This window comes from Papilio polytes, unplaced genomic scaffold (genome assembly GCF_000836215.1).
Source record: "Papilio polytes unplaced genomic scaffold, Ppol_1.0 DF823923.1, whole genome shotgun sequence".
Classification (NCBI taxonomy): Eukaryota; Metazoa; Arthropoda; class Insecta; order Lepidoptera; family Papilionidae; genus Papilio; species Papilio polytes.
The window spans coordinates 6,648,562-6,665,996 of NW_013525281.1; the positions used below are offsets into that span (position 1 = coordinate 6,648,562).

The window sequence follows — 17,435 nt, forward strand, 5'->3', positions numbered from 1 at the left end:
GTATTTTTAACACACCAGTCCTTACAATCAACCCTGGCAAAGTAACTAAAAGGTTTTCTAAGAAACGGGGACATCCCCGTCACATAACACCGACAATTCATTACCACACCTGCATCTCCCGTGTTTAAAGTCACGTAGATATTTAACCGCGAATTTGCACTACTTACACAAAAACATGATTTTTCTATTCTTTAACACGGAAATAACACAACGTTCTGACAACGTTCAATAAACTTCTAATAATGTTAATGAACTTTTACAGCTCTAAGTTTATATGACTTACTAGCTATTGCACGCGACTTCGACCGCGTGATATTAAAAAATAATGAAAAAGTATAGCCCATGTTATTCACAGATAAATTACCTTTCTAACGGTAAAAGAATTTTTAAAATCAGCCCAGTAGTTTTTAAGTTATTTAAATACATATAAAAAAACAAATCTCTCCTCTTTATAATATTAGTAAATTATGAGTGAAATGACATGACTTGTAGCTTGTAATTTCAGTTCAGAGTACTTACGATCACCACCAACCTTTTCGTTCGAATTCAATATAATTTGTCGCGATATTCTACATTGTAATAAGCATGTGATTGAGTACGATTAGAATCGATTATCACTCCCGGCACGCAGTAATCTACGTATTTTTTTTTTATAACACAAGGTGACAAACGAGCAAGCGGCCACCTGAAACCGCCAAAATGGCGGAGCGATCGCTGCCCATAGACATCCGCAATTGCAGATACGTTGCCTACCCTTATACGACGGAGGAAGAGACGCACATAAAAAGGATATTTCCCCTTCCTATGCATCTCCTCCACCGTCAAATCCACTTCCTCTTCCCAACCTCTCCTTAAAAGAAAAGGGTGGTAAAGAAAAAGGGACTTAAATTAGGCCTCCGGCACCACACTCTTCAGACGAAACACGGAATTGGTTCCATTTGACGCCTGTCTTCTGTGTGGTCGTGGAATTACACCGGGCGTGCCGGCCCTGCAGTGCTAAGATGTTAAAGCGGGCACTGTCAATAAATGTAAATATTTCCTTAATAATTTAATATGTTATTGTTATGCATTAAATTTGAAACACTAGATGCATTAAAACGCAGAGCAGTGTTTACAATAGTAAAATTATAAACTGCTGTATTATAAATTGTGTACACAAATAGTTACGCAATCCATTTATATCGGAAGCTAAATGAAACACAATGGACAGGTGTGATAAATATATGTTGTTATACTACTAGCCAGCTATTAATACGCTATACAAGATGGCAAGTCTATTTAAAAAAAAACGTAAAAAAACAACGTGCTTGCTCTGGCTCAGTTTTTCAGAACAAAAGAAGATCTCTGCATTTCATAAAATAAGTACTTGGAAACATGGACATCTACTAACTTATTCGGAATCTAATCTATACATATAATTAAATTGGAGTGTCTGTTTGTAATATCAAAAGAAAAATTCTAGATTTCGGGAAGGTGATGTATTTGCGTTGCTTATAACGCAAATCGCATTTAATTTTTTTTGTCTGTCTGTCTATCCGCATGTCGTTTTTGTTCGAGGTAATCTCCGAAAAGGCTGGGCGGATTTTGACCGTACTTTCACTGAAGGGTAGCTGACGTAGACGGGCATATTATAGGCTACGTTTTATCTTAATATTGCGTGGACAAAGTCGCGGGCAACAGCTAGTAAGAAATAAACGTTGTGTTCTTCTACGTATCTAGAGTAGCTTGCAAGGTCTACGCTACACTTAGTGTATATTACAGGCTTTGTCTTTTTGGCAGCTTACAATTTTTATTCTTACGATTATTGCGTAGGTATCTACGTGATCTAGAAGTAATAGGAAGAGGGGGGAGGGATGACTTACGTCCATTGGATACCTGCCAAACGAAACGTCCCTGACGTCCACAGACAAATAGACGCGGGAACTCATTTTTAAATCTGTCATCGATTGTATCAAGTTTGTTAAATATATTTGTTTAGGACAACAGAAAAACAGCGAAGATTTAACTTGAAATCCCTAAATCGTTTAACCAAAGCTATTACATACTAGCTGTTGGCAGCGAATTCGTCTGCGCAATATTAAGATTAAAAATAAAACCACAGACGAATTGAGTACCTCCTTATTTTGGGAAGTCAGTCAAACGCGGTTTGCGGACAGATAGACAAAAAAAAATTAAATGCGATTTTGGTTATCAGCAACACAAATACATCATCTTTCCGAAATCTGGAATTATTCTTTTGATATTACAAACAGACACTTTTTATTAAATGCATAGATTAGAGCCACAATGGTCTAGTCTACCAAAGCTAAATAAAGGCAACCGTATTTACCAGAAAAAATACTGGAATTAAGGCTAGTTATTACAATAAAGATCAAATTAATAAAATCAATATTTAATTGAATATCGTGATATATTGCCAGTGTTGAAAAATATCACTTTAACACGTTGAAGTGGAGGTCATCTAAAAACGGTAAACAGTAGGTGCGTGCGCACCCACGCTTAGATAAGACCACATTTACGGAGTAAACACAAGCGATATGCTGGCAACACAATGTCCAATATGGTCACCATGCCATTTGGTTTAACTAGGAACTTACGCAATTGGTCATGAAGGGCCCTTGTTTAGATTTCAACACTTAGAAGTACCACTTATAAATCTGAGGGCAACAGTTTTTTTATTCGACAACAGTACAACTCACGCCCTTAACTTATAGATATGATTGCATACAAATTATATGCGTATTTAATGATAACTCTAAAAGAGAACTTAAGGTTTACTTTCCTATTTTCTTTGCATTACAGTTAAGTGCACTTTTTTATCTTACTAATATTATAAATGCGAAACTTTAGATGGATGGATGTTTGTTACAATTTGTAGCCTAAACGGCTGAACGGATCTCGATGAAATTTGACATAGATGTAGAGTACAGATAGTCTGTAAGAACACATAGGCTACCAACTTTTGTTTTTTAGAACTCCGCGCGGACGGAGTCGCGGCCGAAAGCTAGTAAATAAATAAAACTAAAGTTATACTTTACAATATATTTAATTCGTCAAAGTTATAAAGTAAAATGGACATAGTACTTTAAATATTAATTTATCTCTACACTATGTTGAAGGAGAGTTTTTTCGTTTACAATGAGTCACACAACGTTCGGAGTTCGGCTTCGGTCGCCCGCACACCACGCTTTTTTTGGATCCATTCCAATATTGTAAGCCTGTTAAACAATAAACATAATATGTTATCTATATTCACAATCTTATTCAACGGTTTTTTCTTTTAAGCATTGTTACCAAGTATCTAAAGATATTTAAGCTGGAGGTTTTTTGTTTGGATTCTTTGTATTATGTCCTTCGTACCACTTTTTAACTAGTAAGCAGAGTTGCACATTTTACTTCAGAGGAGCCACTGTGTTTCAAATTAGCTGTCGCAGTGATTCTTGTCATCATCACATATGTACTTCGAATTAATATTTGCACTTCCTTACCGAATGTTCCAAATTTAAAAATATCTAAAATAGCTTTCACATTCTAAGAAAACGTTTATTATAGGACATAATGAAGATTTGAACAATGCACAAAAACACGTGTCTATTGCATGTAATTATTAACTGATTACAACATAAATAACTCGAATTTCATCAGGTTTACAGGCCATTCTGAGAATGCAATTTCAAGATGGCCGCTGGGCAAGCAGCTGTTATTTCGTATTTTGCGTAATATGATTAAATCATTAATTCACTTAATAGTCCAAGTAATTAGTACAGCCTAAGCCTATCTAGATATAGATAATTGAAATTTTGCATTTCTACTACACCTATCCCAATTTCTTCATGGCCGCACTTTGAAGTGTGGTCCACTTTTCCAGAGGCCAACCATTGGGTCATGTGTTCAGATACTTATTGTCATCGGTGTTTAGTTTCTATGAATATATATCAAATCAGTTATTATTTAAAAAAAAAAATTTTTTTTCAAAAAACAATATTTTATTTGTATAACATTTAAAGATAAATTCATATGTAACATTAACAACGGCTAAAATTATCCAACAGCCGTCTGTTCATATGAAATTTCTTTAATATAAACACTTTTGTTTTAATAACAGGCGAGTATAAGCATGAAAGCGCATAATATAAACTCGCTTCTGTTTGTAAATACTTCGATTGTTTGATATAGAACAAGAGCTATGAGTTGCTTCTATTGACATACGTCACGCTAGCTGACCCACATTTTATCGAGAAATGGCCATCTCTAGCGATATTAAAATGCTTGCAACGTTCGTATCACTTCATACCTTATGTCAGTAACTATAAAATATACAATCGTATGTACTCCACGGTGTACAGCATGTACGGCATTCGGATGTCCGGTTACGTAAATTCCCTGGCATCGGTCCGCGCGACCTTCCTAACAGAGTAACAAAGCGTAAATTAACGCTAAATCAATAAATCATATTTTTTAAATTCAAATTCGATTTAAATCAATTGCAAATGGTTTCAACCAAATGCAAGGTAACGTGTGTCTAATTTTGCCTAAATATTTCGATGCGACTGCATTTGAAATAAAATACAATAAAAGAAAAAAAAAACGCAAGTCCAAAGATATTAATTGCTTAGTATGTTCTGCTTCACCGATAAAATTCAGTCGGCAAACAAACAAAATTCATCCTACCTAAATGTAATTAAATCAAAATGGAAAATACCTAACAAAATATTATTTTCCTTGTAGGAAAATTTTATTTCAAATGAAACATTATCGCCCAAAGACGACGGAATAATTTCCGCTATTATATTTAGGAAACTTCCTCAATATAATGCAAAATATACTGTTAAATTATTTTATGGCACCGTTATTACTTATTTTGTTGTTTTTAAACATACTTTTCATTACTTATTTTAAGTAAAAAAAAAAAATAAAAACAAAAACAAAATTAAACGTCAAAAAGATTGTACAAAAATAACTTTTGACAATAACTTAAAATTATACATAACAGAAAATTAAAAATGGTTGTTATCTTAAATTATTCGAGTTAATCTGGTGATGGCCACACTAGGCAATGCCTGTATCGTGGCCATCGGAAATCGTATATACCTTAGATCCTTATGTATTCTTTGATCTGTTTTGAGTAATTTTTCTTGGCATTTTATCACTTCAGCACGAGTTTTGACCTAGTGCAGTTCTGTTTTGGGGCACAAGTTCAATTTTTTGTTAGGAAACAGCATGTCAACACACTAGGCAGATATGCGCGGTTTACACTTGACCAGATGGTCAGTAGCGCTCAAAACTAGAATGTCAATAAACTGGGATAATGTAAACGATAACTAGCACCAGTAAGTGCATACAATCTATGACTGGCCAATGCAACAGTACAACTGTACTGGTAGAGTGTGAACCGCGCATTATTGTTATACCTGTCATTAAAAAGTTTTTTTTAGAAGGCAAATGTGCTTTTCCATATCTCTGTTCCTGTTCAACCATTAGATGTAGCTTTTAAGAAATATATATCCAAACGCTTTTAATTTGTAAGATTGATTCTGACGGCATTTAAATAAATAGTATGATTTGTTTATTATGTTTTTGCAATTTTATGTAATGTTTATAAGATGAATGTGCTATTATTTCAATTCATTTTGAGTGAAGTCATATTTTTGATTACTTGCTATTTGTGTTATCATTTTATTGTGTTATCTTTACACATTGGCCAAATAAAGATCTTCGTACAGATAAGTAAAATAATTTGCTGCGTTTGTTTTATTTCTTTTATCGCTTTACATAATTTTGTTATGTAAAATACATGTTTTTTTCAACAATTACATTATGTAATGACATTCACACATACGCACACATAGCGGTATTGTTTTGTTTATTTACAAGACAGGAAAAAATTGCAACTTTACTTCGTTTATGATTTTTGTACTTGTTTATTATTTATAGGTATATTTGGAGATGGATTTACAAGAAATAAAATCAGAGAATAAATGGTATAATAATGTTCATAATTTATTTTCTCCTTTAGCTTCCTCATACAATATGTATTCAGTATAAAACAATATTCTTTGTTAAATTTATAGAAATATATTATTTTAGTATAACGGTTCTTTATTATTTATAAACTTACAAATTATTGTTAACATTCTGATGAATCTTTTTGTATAAAAATAATACAAGCGGGCTCTGTTTGCCGCGTCCAACATGTGCGTGCAAGCTTCGGACGTGCACGTTGGAGGCGGCAATATCCCTTTCATATAGTCTATAACAATTCAACTTGTTAATTGGTATATTACTTACAATAACCTACAGAAGACAATGGTACAGAACAATCCACTGTAGCAAATATAATGGTAACAAAAAAACAATAAAAACACGTAGGCTTCAGTTTACAAAGCGTAGGCACTCGAGATTGCTACTTGATCCTAAACACGTATACATTCTCACCAATAAATACATCGCACATTCACTCGCTCTTCTAAACAACAACGAAATGCGCTCAAACGACCACAAATATATTATATCGGACGGCCTCAAGTTTTAAGACCTCTCTAGAGCACCGGGTCAGTTCAGACAATACATTATACACTATGTTTGTCATTACTCAGTTCACATCGCGCTTTGCACTCTCACTCGCACAAGGCACGTGTCTATCTCACACTCTGTCAGTCTTGCACACAAATGTTTTAGTCTCCGACATATACAACGTATCAGACAAGCGAGGGGGCGCCGGGTTCGTGATGAAAAATTAACCTTGTGCAACTAAACGTGATTCGGTACGTCCGACTGCCGAACACATGGCCACCATTCCGCGAGGGCGGCGCAGGCGGAATTTTAATTAGCAGAACATCCGCTCGTGACTGCTGCGTCGCGCCGTTGCCAACCGTACCCTACGGCCGTCCCTTTCGTACTCGCGGCAACACCATATAGCGTGCGCTCGCTCTCTACTGTTTACGACACGACACCTTGCATCTGTTTATCATGTCATTTCGGCGGATTGTAAAAAAAAAATAACAAATTATAAGGAAACAATCTGATTGATTAGCATATTACGAACAATGGAAATCCGCTTTTAATACAGACGGCGCGGCAACATCGCCGCAACGGGAAATCGGCCGCATGAGTGGCAACGTCGCACAGCGCAGTCAGTTTACAATCGAATAAGTGACGTTGCACGAATATCCTTTCTAGTATTTCTAGTTTCTACAATATTCTAAATGAGACCAACGCAATACTGATACAAGGAAAACTGTAACTGCGACTTACGATAGAAGTTATTACTTGCGCTCGTGATAAGTACGTTCCGACAGGCGCCGCGCTGTTATAACACGGGAGCCTTGGGCATAGGTGTCGACATCACTTGCACCCTCTCACTCTCAAACTTTGACACCAACATCTTTAACTTAGCATCACCTTAACAACTAGAGTTAACTATATATTACACAGTAAAATTAAGATCACAAAACGCTTTGTATGCTGCGTCCGAGCGGGCGCGACTAGCATGGAATGTGGGGGAGCGGCGGCGGCGCGCGCGATCAGAAGTGCGCGTCGATGTGGCAGCCGCCGTTCGCGTGCTCCAGGACCTGCTGCTTCAGCCGGTGCACGTGGTCCTTCAGCTTCACCACCATCTGCGCTAGCTCCGCGTTCTCGCCCTTCAGCAGCTTCACCTTCTCTTCCAGCTTTGAGATACGTTCAAGTTTCCGCCGCCGACACTTGGAGGCGGCCACTCGGTTCCTTTGTCGCTTGCGCTCAAGTTTTATCCTCTCTTGTGTGTCCATATCAATGGGGGAGAGCGGGGGCGAGCTGGAGGCACTGGGCACGGTCTGGGGCTCGTCCTTGACAACGGGCGTGGGATAGCGGTCGCCGGGCCGGTCGAGGTCCGCGTAGACGCGTCGCGCGAGCGGCGCCGGCTCGCCGTGGCCGTGATGCAACTTGTCCAGCGCCTCGACGAATGGCCGCGCGTACATCTCCTGCTCCTCGGTGGGCGCGGCGGGGGGAAACAGCACCGCGCCGCCCGGTGTCGGCGTCGCCGTCGTTATCATGCCGTTTTGAATTATCAGCTTCTCGAGCTCTGGAGAGCCCAGCTTGAGGAGTTGTAGGTCCGGCGAGGAGAGGACTGGCGCGGTGCTCCGTGATCTCTTCCCGCCTCGTCCGAAATCCAGATCTAATGTCAGTGTCCGTTTCAGATTTTCCACTGGGCCGCTGAGGGGATACTGCTCGTCATAGAAAGTGGTCTCCATCCCGTGGCCGGAGTGCCGAACCATGTGTTAGCACTGAACGCCTCGGTATCACTAAACTCACTGCGCGAAGAAAACTTTCTCGTGCCACTGCACACGTCCGGCGCACTCAACGTTCCACTTGTTTCTAAACATTGTTAAGAAACAACCACTGCTTTTATTCCATGACTCAGATAAGCTATTTTTGGCCGTAGCGTGATATTATCGAGCGCTCATTGGAGGAATATGACGTGATACTCGAAGCGGCCTGCCGCTATTGGCTGGCAATATCGTAACGAAACGCGAGGCCACAGCGGGCTGTTTACGACTTGGTGCGATTACTGAGAATCGGCCGGCCCGTGCCCATTGTGTTGACGATAACGACACGATATGTATAGATACTGGATATTTTAATAATATCAAAAAATGTTACATAAATATTATTGTCGTTTTATATTTATCTCATTCATTTGATTAAAATCTATATTTCAGATAACTCACCCAGGTAATTTCTAAGATTGCAATGTATTTTTTACTTCTACATTCAATTACGAAAATTTAACTCGTATAATTTCTACCGAAGCATTTTCTCTTAACCCAAGTTATTCCATAAATATTATAAAGTGAATTACATTTTTATTGCCATGATTTTTTAAATTAATAGTTAAACCATCTTTGAAATACAGAAGTAAAGAAATACGGTGTTATCCATGCACATAGTTAATCTTATAGTTCATAAAAATTCCTTTCAAGATTTCAACATCTATTTTATTTTAGTTGTAGCATCAAACATCAGCAATATGTTTAATTATGCTAATAAAATTTAAAAACATCTAATTTATTTTTGTATGTATAGTGGAAACAAAATGAGTTGGGCAAAGCGGAGGCGGGGTAGCCGCGCCGTAGAGGCAAGGAAATATATTCGAGCGGGGGACGGGGATTGCTGGATCCACTAGTGCGAACAGTCCAATCATATGTCGCCATCCCTTACTCGCAACAGATAGTTCCAGCAATATTAGCAGGAAAATAAATGCATCTTTTCTTTTGCTAATAGTTTTTGGGAACCGATATAAGATTCAACTTGAACTAAGTTACATGATTACTGTTAAATTGCTTTATTAAATTCTCTCATGTTATTTAATTTATAGGTTCGTTAGAAAAATGCGCATTAATGATATGCAAGCTTATAAAATTGTAGGAACTTAGGATAGCCTTCGAATCCCTCTGTAGAGAAATATAGTTAGCTCATATAAAAATCTAATAGTGTTTGCCAATAGTCAAACATCATACATTATAACCTATTTACAAATAAAAGAACTTTATGCGCTTAATAACATTTCTTTATTTATATTCGCTTTATCAGCATATAACATTTATTTTATGTTGATATTATTGTAATGTGCTGCCAATTAGATGTTACATAGAAAACCGTATCTACTCAACGCTAGATGGCGTTGAACAGAGTAATATGTACTCTCGACAATAGAGGGCGTTACTGGTTTTAGAAACTGTTCAGGTTCTCTACGCCAGGAATGGCAATCTATGTCATAGTTATGACAAAAAAAAATGCATTCATAGGGTTTATAGTTCGTAGTGATTTTAGTAACCAATGAAGTGCCTAAAATTTTTATTCGCGTGTCATTGAGAAGCAACAGAGAGAACCGCAATGGGAACATCAACAAATAGGAATAGACCTTAGCGATAGAGTACTTTGTATATTTAAGAAACAGGCCAAAAAAAACAACGACATACAGTCATAATTTTTAATATTATATGTACAATATTTGTCAACGGTTAGTATGGTCACTTAACAGTAACGGAGACGATCCTGACGTCGTCGTATGGCTTGTCCGTCTTGGGGTTGGTTTTCAAGTTGCCGATGTTCTGCACCACCTCCATACCGCGCACCACGCGCCCGAAGATCGTATGCTTGTTGTCTAACCACGGCTGGAATTTTATAAACATATTAATAAAACCATTACCCTTACTAATGTTATAAATATTATAAACGGCTTTACGAATTTTGACAAAAATTGCTACAGATAACATGGAAGAAGGCATAGGTTACTTAACAAATTCATTTAATTTTGTACGAATAAAGCCGCGGGCTAAAAGCTAGTGCCATATAATTAAGTTAAATTTAATGAGGTCGTTAAATGCGAGTGTGACATAAAACATCTGCATTTTTTTATGTCTATGAAATCAGTAGCGTTGTGTGGGCAAAGTTTGCATGGGCAATGTTTGCATGGGCAAAGTTTGCATGGGCAAAGTTTGCGTGGACTCTGACCGTAGGCGCGAGGGTGATGAAGAACTGGCTGCCGTTGGTGTTTGGCCCCGCGTTGGCCATGCTGACGGTGTAGGGCCGGTCGTGCTTCAAGTGCGGCTTGAACTCGTCCGCGAACTCCCCGCCCCATATGCTTTCACCGCCAGTGCCGGTACCTTAATATAAATACCGGTTATAAGCATCGATAATCAGTTACAATAACCGATATTACATTATTTTTAAGCATTATACTGCATCTAACTTCGATCTACAGTTTTTGGATGCCATTTTTAATAATTTCGTAAAAAAGAAAGAATTTATTAATATTCAATATTTGAATTTTGTATTTATCTATACTATTATAATAAAGCGTAAACACACACTTCTTTGTTGCCTAAGATGTCAGCAATTACAGCATCTTTTTGAATAATTCTTTATTTAATAAAAATCCCTACACTTACGTCACGCTTTAAGTAATATATTTTCACGCTATTAAACTTAGGAGGTATATAATTTGGATAAAAACCCTAATGTGGGAAAGAGACCATAAGTTGCTGCCAACATCAAGGAAGCAAGGTTGTCATCATGTCATGTCATTTTCACATTTGTGTAATTGATAATTTGAAATGTAAACAATGAAACAAAATTTTCATAATTTTATGCGGATGAAGCCGCACGGGAACAGCTAGTTTCTTATAAACTTAATAACAATTATAGGTATAGTAGGACCGATTTAAATATTTTGCCATTAGAAATTTACTTATGTAGCTTAGCTATACCATATTTTTAATAGTAAACTATGTGTCTCGTATTTGCATTTCATATTAAATTATGTGAAATAAATTTAACATTCAGCAAATATGTAAATTCTAAGTATTTTGTACCCGTGGGGTCTCCAGTCTGCACCATAAAGCCGCGTATAACTCTATGGAAGAGATGTCCGTTGTAGTAGCCGGTGCGCGCGAGGCCGCAGAAGTTCTCCGCGGCGCGCGACACCTCGCCGAACAGCCGCACGTGTATGTCGCCCAGCGACGTGTGCAGCACTGCCTGCTCGTAGATACGCTGCACGCCTACCAGTATATATTCAAACTTTGTTAATATTGCTTTTTTTGTGGTATAATATACGTATAGTGATATATTTTTATATATTTGTGTATGGTATACTATACAAGATGAATATAAATGTATTAGTTCCGTTTTAAAAATCATTATTCGTTTTTAAATATACAATTAATTGACAAATTGAAATCTACATTATTATAATAAAGCGTAAACACACACTTCTTTGTTGCCTAAGATGTCAGCAATTATAGCATATTTTTGAATAATCCTTTTTTTAATAAAAAGCCCTACACTTACGTCATGCTTTAGGCTATATATTTTTACGCTATTACTTAGGGGGCTAATATTTTGGATAAAACCCTAATGTGGGAAAGAGTCCATAAGTTGCTGCCAACATCAAGAAAGCAAAATTGCCATCATTTTGACATTTGCAATTGATTATTTGACACATGTAAACAATAAAATAACATTTTCATAAGTTTAGGCGGATGAATTCGCAGGGGAACAGCTAGTGTTTAATAAATGTCGATATCTAGTTCAGTAAATTGATGTTATATGAAAATAAAACCGTTTGATCACTTTTGATTAAAAAATAATAATCAAATCCATGTAAAATTTATAAACTAAGTTACATGAATACACCTAAATCATATAGATTTTTGTGCTGCTCAAATATTGTACGTTTATATTTACGAAATTTTTGTGTAATAAATAAATTGTGCTTAAAATCTCGTTGTTTTTTATTATCTTTTTAATTTACGTTAGTGGATTGTTGATGGCCAGTTATTTCATCGAAAATATAAATGACATAAATACTAAATTATTTCTATTTTACTATATATTCAATTTTACGCTATATGTAATGGGGATGTTTCCTAATGTTACAAATTCAAATAAAGTTATGTTTAATATTTTAAAGACAGTATTTTAAAACCTATAATAACATTTGGAGACCTTAAATGTTTGTCTCCATTGAAATATAAATTAAAAAGGCTGCAATATTTTTTACCCTCCATTACTCTATCTCAAACACCAATCAGAGCTCGGTGACGTAGCTTCTTCGCAAACAACATGGCAGTGTGACCAGCTTCAGTGAATGTCAGTGCATTTTGTAGTTATAATTTTTTTTTAATGATTACAATAATTGAGTTTGCGTGTGTGAGGACTCCATTATTAAGTGTTTTTATATTTACGACATATTTTACGAGCAAATTTTTCGATCACTATGACGAAAAAAAAAATAGTAAAAGTTATTTGAATAGCTAATTCAATTTACGTCTGGTCACTTTAAATGACTTTGCAGACCGCGACGCGAGGTTTGTTAGCAAAGAAGTGACGTCATATCATGAGGCGTTTTCGCGGTCTTTCGAGAAGTTGTTTTTAGTGTTTTTGTAATTAAATGTTGCATATATGATTTTATTATATTTTTTTTCTTGTTTAGATATGGTTTATCTACATAATAAAAGCAATTCCAAAAATTAGGAAACATCCCCATTGGATAGGGTAACCGAACATACTAATTTAAAATGTTACTATTTTAGGCTGATCAAAGTTAAAGCTACTTTTAGCCAATTTCCTAGCTACTTCTAACCATTTGTTAGTGTTAGTTATATAAATTCATAAAATGCGTTTCCGAACTACGTAACTTGAGTTTTACTCGTACAAAACTCTGTCAACCTATGAATAAATCAATAGCTAAAGATAAAATAACCGGAAACTTCAGAAACCCAGCATTAATCTTGTAGTAGCTTAGTTTAATTATGTTATTTCTGTGCAAAAAGAATTAAATTGACATATAACTTACCTTGTCCTTCAGTAGCTGATATGATATCCTCTTTAGAGGGCTTCTCGTTGAAGATATCGCGGTCAGCGTCCGGACTCTTCACATCATCAGGTCCGCGGCGAGAGAACATGTAGAACCTGTTCTTCTTGTAGGCGGTGCAGAACAGCGTGGGGTCAGTCTTCACACTCAGCAGCGTCGGGTTCTCTGAACCTTCCATCTCCAACGTTGATGCTACTTTCGATTGATTCGTACGACCCTAAATACAGATTTATCGGAAAGATACACCAATTGGATTTTCAAAGTAAACAACCAAATTAAATATAATGCAGAGAAAGAGGAATAAATAAACTAGAAAAACATACAGATAGGCGTACACTGCGCTTAATTTTTTTTGTAATAACAAACGTAACATGTCAAACATAACAAACTAAAAAAAACTGATGAAAATTCAGTTGTCATAAAAATTGTCTATCTATACTATTATAATAAAGCGTAAACACACACTTCTTTGTTGCCTAAGATGTCAGCAATTATAGCATATTTTTGAATAATTATTTTTTTAATAAAAAGCCCTAAACTTACGTCACGCTTTAGGCTATATATTTTAACACCATTAAACTTAGGGGGTAAATATTTTGGATAAAAACCCTAATGTGGGAAAGAGACCATAAGTTGCTGCCAACATCATAGAAGCAAGATTGCCAAGTTTTGTCATGTCATGTCAATTTAACATTTGTAATTGATAATTTGACAAATGTGAACAATAAAATGAAATTTTTATAATTTTATGCGGATGAAGTCGCATGGGAACAGCTAGTTGTTTATAATAAAATTTTCTTGTGTTACCTGAAATAACGCCAAATGTAGCGGCCTCAAGTTCTCCGGTTTAGCGAGCATGGCAACACACCGGTTGGTGGTGAGGTTTACCAACTTCACACCCAACATCGTGGCGTAGCAGAGGAAGTGGCCGCTCGCGTCGAACAACACGTTGCACAAATTCACTGACTCCGATTTCTCCAACTCACGTTCTGTCGCCATTCTAAATTGTACAATACCAAATTAAAGACCAGTTTTCAATACTGAAACTGCAATTTCACATTTTTATTAGTATAAAAGAAAAGAAAAAATAAGCGACCTTTTTTTTTAAAATTAAAAACCCACCAGAAAGAGGATATTTCCCCTCTCTGTGTCTCCTTCCCTGTCAAATCCATCACAGGACTCAAATTAGACACACACTCATGGATTATTGCACATGGAGTGACTTACATTTGCTGTGGGACGTGTATGGTCGTGGTATTGGACTGCAAGAGAATATTTGTACAAAGTATGTTCTTTTTTTGCTGGTGTTACCAAATTTATATTAAGTTACCTGCGACCAAACTCCATGTTGGGCAGCTGGTGTGCTTGATGCTGCAGGTCCTGGTAGCGCTGCAGACTCTCGTCCAGCACTTTGTGCAGGCGCCCCGACAGGAAGTGGAATACTCGCACCTAAATATTGTACACATAGGATAACAATGTTTTCTGAGTCATTCCTAAACCTGTAGCGCCCCAAGCTGCTAGACACCTCGGATGGTAACCTAATTTGGCCAATACAGTTGATCAGTAAAACAATAGCTGGATAAAGCAACTGGCACAGTGTGAACGATAACCCTTCTTGTTAGTGTATCTGTAGAGATACATCAATTTTTTTTTTCTAAACACCTTGGGTCATCAAGGTTAAGTGCTATGAATATTATTTTGCTATTCGAAAAAATAAAATTCTGCCAAGTTAAGGGCTAACTGTATGTGATTTCATAAAATTTATGACTGGTCATTGCATCTGAACAACTGTATTGGCCATGTGTGAACCTCGCATAACGCTGGTATTGTTTGCAAACCAACGGCAACATCATAATAAAATGCAGCTGTATTGCCAACATTAAAAAAAACATAGACAAAACCAAGCGACAGATTAATGAAATAAAAATTGAAATTTAGACAAATTAGAAATACCTTTCGATCCAAACTGATAGACGCCATCTTCTTACCATCTGGTGAGAACGCAAGCGCGGTCGGGTATGTTTTATTCTTAACAAAATCGAACAGATCCGTTTCCAATTTCGATTGGAATTTCACATTCTTTGGATACTGGAACTCATGTTTCGGTCCAGTCCAGTACTCTATGATTCCCGCTTTATCTACGGAGACTGCAACTTCGTACACTGGGTTGTATACTATAGTCACAACCACACTTTGGTGTAGTGTTTCAAATGTGTGTAATGGTGTACCCGAGCTTTGTGTGCCATCAAATACATAGATTTTATTTGTTGATTTCTCCGATCTGAAACATCAGACATGCAAACTTTTAATATAACAAATTTGCTTATAATTTATTGGAATATGCTTTGATTCCTCATTTGAACAATGCTAGCTTTTTAAATCCATAATATTTTCTATTGCTTTAATGCATTTTTGTAGTTTAGTCTGTATTGAAATAACTCAAAACTCTATTATTATTCTTTACTTCCACGCAGGCGAAGTTGGAAGCAACAGCTAATTATTTATTTATATAATGTTATAAAATTCTAGTATTTATTATTTGGTTTATAAAGTAGGTCAATTTATTACAATGTTATTCCATAAGTCATCCTTGTTGAGGGTAAATTGTGGCCATTGCTTTAAAACTGCTAATTACTTACATAGCTAATGCAGAAATAGGATCACCTGCTGAGTGCACCCATTCTGCGCAGTACGGCTCAAACTGTATTGATATCATGTTTATCATATCTGAAATTCAGAATTAAAAATAAATTAACATCCAAAAGCAAAGTAATATTAAGTATGTTTATAATAAATGTGGGTTTGACAAAGTCATTTCACAAAAACAAATCACAACAACCCTTGCAGGGTCTGAAACTGGTTGGTGCCATGACTGAAAAAAGTAGATGTGAGTAATAGCTGTAAAATAATTAGTTACAATGATGTAATTCACATGTATACTGTAACCCACAGTGATAGATTAAATCCACATGTCTTCATTTAATATGCCTTCCTTCTATATTTCGCCAGATGGATGTTCATGCTTCAATTTCTTTAAGATTATAATGTAATATTTTGTTACACTACTAAATTTTTACTTTCAAACTTACCAAAATTGATAACATCAAAAACTTTAACTGTCTTCTCTGTTGATGTTGTGCACAGCAGTGTACCTGTACTATTAACTGCAACATGGCTGATAGCGGCCAAGTGACAACGGAAGTGTTTGACAAATTCTATACCTTCCTCCTGAAATTAAATAATTTTATATGTTTGTGTTTCTTAACTATAACAAGTTATAAATTAACAATGGGTAATAATTGTTCAATCAAAGTGACATTTACTAATTAGGCTCTAAAATGTTCTTACCTGTTTCTTCCAAAATTTGAGATGGCCATCTTGACTGGCAGTTACAACAAAATCTGTTTTGGTGACAACAACATGAGTGACAACATCTCTGTGCATGTAGCTTTTTTCATACGTTTCTGATGACGGCAGATTTTCCAGGTATAAAGATTCAAATTCTAGAACTGAAAAAGTTTTGCTATATTAACTACTCCGAACCCAATAGGGCAAGTTGCTAAAGTTTAAAATTCTGAATAAACACGATACCTTTTCGTTTCTTTGGTTTCGGTGTAGCAGCTTCTGCTGGCATTGGACCAATCCATTCTTCGCCATCAACTTCCCCAGAGTTATCAGGAGTCGGAGGTCGTTTTTCGGTAGACATCTCAAGAAAACAAAATTATAAAATGCACTGCACAAAAGGAATCTATATTTTTAGTACAATATTTTAATGTTCCATGTTTTTATTTGTCTCAACAATTTTAACACTTTTGTTAAAATTCATAAGAGTAAGACTAAAGGACAGAAACAAAATTGTTTTTTGTATATTGTGCACGAACAAACGAACGAACTCACGACCGACAGTTGACAAATGACATGTTGCCCGGTGCACATTAAGCCAGTACAGTCGGCAGTCACAATGTGTTTCTGATACCAGTTATTTTTTTTTACTTTTTAATTTGTTCATCTTTTCGATAATTTTATTTGCAACCTTTTACTATGTATTCCAAATCTTGAATTAACTAGACGTAGGACGAACCGT

General features: G+C 36.1%; 2 protein-coding genes across 2 annotated transcripts; both read right to left on the minus strand.

The window, feature by feature from the left end:
* Window positions 1-5,975: 5,975 nt before the first annotated feature.
* On the minus strand, window positions 5,976-8,369 carry LOC106102499 (transcription factor jun-D). Its single transcript, XM_013281996.1, has one exon. The coding sequence runs from the start codon at window positions 8,250-8,252 to the stop codon at window positions 7,524-7,526; it is 729 nt and encodes a 242-aa protein (XP_013137450.1). The 5' UTR covers window positions 8,253-8,369; the 3' UTR covers window positions 5,976-7,523.
* A 1,584-nt stretch (window positions 8,370-9,953) lies between these two features.
* Window positions 9,954-17,271, minus strand: LOC106102537 (peptidylprolyl isomerase domain and WD repeat-containing protein 1). The gene is made up of 11 exons (XM_013282049.1): window positions 16,943-17,271; window positions 16,700-16,860; window positions 16,441-16,579; window positions 15,991-16,078; window positions 15,305-15,632; window positions 14,682-14,800; window positions 14,159-14,351; window positions 13,334-13,568; window positions 11,352-11,537; window positions 10,492-10,643; window positions 9,954-10,151 (listed from the first exon to the last, which is right to left on the minus strand). The coding sequence occupies exons 1-11, from the start codon at window positions 17,055-17,057 to the stop codon at window positions 10,008-10,010; spliced, it is 1,860 nt and encodes a 619-aa protein (XP_013137503.1). The 5' UTR covers window positions 17,058-17,271; the 3' UTR covers window positions 9,954-10,007.
* Window positions 17,272-17,435: the final 164 nt, after the last annotated feature.

What these genes read in the sequence shown, in the direction of transcription:
- LOC106102537 (XM_013282049.1), bottom strand. Translation starts at nt 17,057, where the DNA reads ATGTCTACCGAAAAACGACCTCCGACTCCTGATAACTCTGGGGAAGTT. An exon ending in TACATTTGGCGTTATTTCAG is followed by an intron (nt 13,569 to 14,158) that starts GTAACACAAGAA and finishes ATCTGTATTTAG; the next exon opens with GGTCGTACGAATCAATCGAA. An exon ending in TCATCACCCTCGCGCCTACG is followed by an intron (nt 10,152 to 10,491) that starts GTCAGAGTCCAC and finishes ATAAAATTCCAG; the next exon opens with CCGTGGTTAGACAACAAGCA.
- LOC106102499 (XM_013281996.1), bottom strand. Translation starts at nt 8,252, where the DNA reads ATGGTTCGGCACTCCGGCCACGGGATGGAGACCACTTTCTATGACGAG.